Source organism: Penaeus monodon, chromosome 22 (assembly GCF_015228065.2).
Source record: "Penaeus monodon isolate SGIC_2016 chromosome 22, NSTDA_Pmon_1, whole genome shotgun sequence".
Taxonomy (NCBI): domain Eukaryota; kingdom Metazoa; phylum Arthropoda; class Malacostraca; order Decapoda; family Penaeidae; genus Penaeus; species Penaeus monodon.
The window spans coordinates 28,211,812-28,215,247 of NC_051407.1; the positions used below are offsets into that span (position 1 = coordinate 28,211,812).

General features: G+C 36.9%; 1 protein-coding gene across 1 annotated transcript in view; it reads left to right on the top strand.

Moving 5' to 3' along the window:
- LOC119587080 (kinesin-II 95 kDa subunit-like) overlaps window positions 1-3,436 on the top strand; it is a gene marked incomplete in the record, with an annotated part of 26,489 nt that overhangs the window by 14,998 nt on the left and 8,055 nt on the right. Inside the window, 7 exon segments of the mRNA XM_037935831.1 lie at window positions 1-94; window positions 260-457; window positions 608-831; window positions 1,021-1,126; window positions 1,464-1,586; window positions 1,968-2,173; window positions 2,807-2,885. Of these exon segments, the coding sequence (XP_037791759.1) occupies window positions 1-94; window positions 260-457; window positions 608-831; window positions 1,021-1,126; window positions 1,464-1,586; window positions 1,968-2,173; window positions 2,807-2,885 (1,030 nt within the window).

The window sequence follows — 3,436 nt, forward strand, 5'->3', positions numbered from 1 at the left end:
AAATGGTGTGGATATGGAGACCATCCTGCAGCAGGAGAAGGAACTGGAGGAGGAAAGGGATCGTATACAGAATGACCAGCATATGATAGAGGAGGTGAGTTTAGATGCAATTATTTTTTGCTTTCTAGTAATTGCTGTAGATTTCATTGTTACTTGTGAAAAAGTAGGGGTGGTTAAGGACATTACTGTGAAATATATTTTCTTATATTGTTGTTGTTACTGTAGTATTTTCACTAATTTTATTATATATAATTCTCAGGAAAAACAGCAATATTTAATGGACATGAAGAATAAGGAAGCAGAAATAGTGGCTGCAAAAGAAGCGCAGGATAAGTTGATGGGCAGGATTAAGACAATGGAATCAAAGCTACTTTGTGGAGGCAAGAACATAATAGACCACACTAATGAACAGCAGAGAGCTCTTGAACAACGGACGCAAGAGCTGTTGGAGCAGAAAGTAATGCTGATAGCTTGCATTTTTTTGGGGGTGGAAATAGTTTTTGTTGTTAAACATTATTTTTTGGTGAATGATAAATTATGTATGTAGTCTGATATTGTGTTATGATTAATTTAGGTTACTGATAGATATGTGCCCATTGTATTGCAGAGAAGAGAGAGAGAAATGCTGCAGTTACTGGAGAAAGAGGAGGAATCCTCTTGCGAAATTGCCTCCACCTTTTCTTCACTCCAGCAAGAGGTGGAAGCAAAGACGCGTAAATTGAAAAAGCTCTTTGCCAAACTACAATCAGTGAAACAAGAGATGGGAGACCTGCATGAGGAGTTTTGCAGAGATCGTGTGGACCTTCAGCATACACAGGATGTTCTTACCAGGTCAGAACAGAGGCAGATTGTTCTTGCAAATGTTGCTGTAACTTAGGGAGGACTTTCCCATTTCTGATACTTCATTTTATTTTTTTTTGGTTGTGGATTTGAGAAGGTTTTCTTCATATAAAGATAATGTATATGATATTCATTAGTACATCCTTATATTGATTCTCTGTGGTTTCTTCTCCCTTGCAGAGAACTGAAACTTAAAGCACTGATAATTGAAAACTTTATATCCCCTGAAGAAAAGCGCAAGATTCTGTCTCGTGCATATTTTGATGAGGATGAAGATGTTTGGAAGGTAAGTATACCTTGGAAAGAGAAGGAAAGATCTGGTGTTTCATTTCCTATATACTCACTACTTTGTTCTTCTCATGTGTTTGAAATAAAAATCATTGAACAAATTATTAGATTTTTTCTGGAAAATGGTGTTATGATTTTAGAATGCAAAACAGAATAAGAAAAGGTTTCGATAGAAGTCTCTGTAAGGATGACTCATCTGTTATTTGAAATCAAGGAAAGGTAACTATTTTGTGCTACTTGTTATTAACTTTTATGCCATGTTTTTGTAATCCTTTGAATATCAAATAGCCAGTGGTGTGCAAATCCATATTAAGATGAGTTTCCCTTAATTTCAGTTGCGACCGGTGGTTCGGCAGACTGGAGGAACTCTAAAGAGGCCAGTATCTTCAGCCTCAAGAAGACCCACCTCTGAATATGCCAAAATGCAGGCTTCGCTTGATCATAACCCAAGATACAAGGTGACTTTGCAAGATACTAATAATATCATACTTTAAAAGATTTTGAGATATAACTGAAAGTAAGGGGAAATGAATGTAGAAATAAATAATTTGGTACATTTGAGATGATAAAGGGTGGACATCTAGATTAAAGAACCTTTGAGAGGGAGGTTGAAGGGAGAATAGAAAGGAATTTAGATAATAGAGAGGAGGTAAGCTAAAATAGACTTCAAATAGACTTCAAAGTTGGTAACCTTTGAACCATGGATATAAAAAAAAATTCAACCAAGGGCTAAGGTGGTGAGATTTTTATAAAATCAGTGGTTCTTTTTACAATGCATCTTGAAAGCAGTGTATTTTGGTTACTTCTGGGAAAGTTAATGGAAAGAAATTGATTTTCAGGGAGAAAACATCATGGTAGTGGAGCTGGACCCAGCTGTACGTACAACAAGAGACTGGGAAGGGCCTGTTGTTGCCCCTCGTGTTGCAGCAGCACTAGAAGCTGCCCTCATGCCAATAGATGATGACCTGAGTATCGATGCTTCCCTTGCGACCCTCAACCACTCCCAGGCTGTGAGGTCAACTAGGAAGGGGAAGACCAAGGGAAAGTGAGTACATTGTTATGCTGTAGAATCATAGAAATCTGTCTTGTCTGTGAAAACTCATAAGTGCAATTTCTGTTTCAGAATGAGGCACTTCAGAGCCTTTGAATGTTCTCTTCTCTCCCCCCCCTTTATTTTACTGTTTATTTTCTGATTGAATTCTTTCAAGTTATTCTTTTATGCATTCTACAGAATTTTTTGAAATTGGCTTTATTAAAAGAAAAGAAAGTTCATGCTTGAGAAGAATGTATAAGCTATTCTTCTGATGTTTTTTGTTGATAACAGTCCTTCTGAATGACACTTCAGAAATTCCAGACTAATGAATGACTGTCTTCAGGGGAAGCTGGAGTCTGTAGGGAATGCTCTTATTATCATTATTTCCAGCAGCATTTTTTTATTTCCTGATGAAACGATTGCATTTCATATTCCTTATGTTCACGTCTCATTTCTCCCTTTTTGTTATTTGCTTTCAGGGGGTTTGTCCCTAATTGTTAATTTCCCTTTCATTTAACTGTTGTTTAAGTTCCTACCTTATTATTATTGTTTTCTGTTATTGTCAAGATTGGAGCTTAAAGAAGCGGAGGCTTTCTAAATCCTACAAAAGAATCCCTGAGTTGACCTGTTTTCCAACATTTTCAGGTTGTCCACATGTGATAATGATGACATTGGTGCTGTGATTAAAAATTACAAAGAAACCATGAGTTCAATCATTCCTGAGGTACTGGAATTTTTTTTTCACAAGTATTTTTATTATCCTAACCAAACTGGGAATTGGAAATGTACAGTTTCTCAAAAAAAAAAAGGAGAAAAAAAAGAGGCCTTTGGAGCTAACCCAGATGTGCGACTTGACATGTCTCCTCTGTAACCCGGATATGTGATCTTCTGTCCTCGCTTTTAACGTGAATGTCTTCCATTTGTCTCTTGCAATTCCCTTGGCCTCCTGACTTACGACATGTTTCTCTCACAAACTCCATGCCCTAACCTGTCTCACCTTGCCTCAGTCGCAGCTTTTAACCTCGCTGAGGATAATAGCCTGCGATCTTCAAGGTTGCTGCATTGACACCTGTTACTGGAACTGCTATATCTTGTTTTTTAAAGATTTAATTATAATGTAATGGATTGGGAAGAACTAATGTTTTGAGAAATAGCTGATGACATCCTGTGATTTGTGGACTTCCTTCCTTTTATATTTGGTTCTGTGTTGGTAATTTTTATTTATTTATTGTTATTCCTTGTTTCATGTCCCAGCCATTTGGTTCTTCTTTCTCA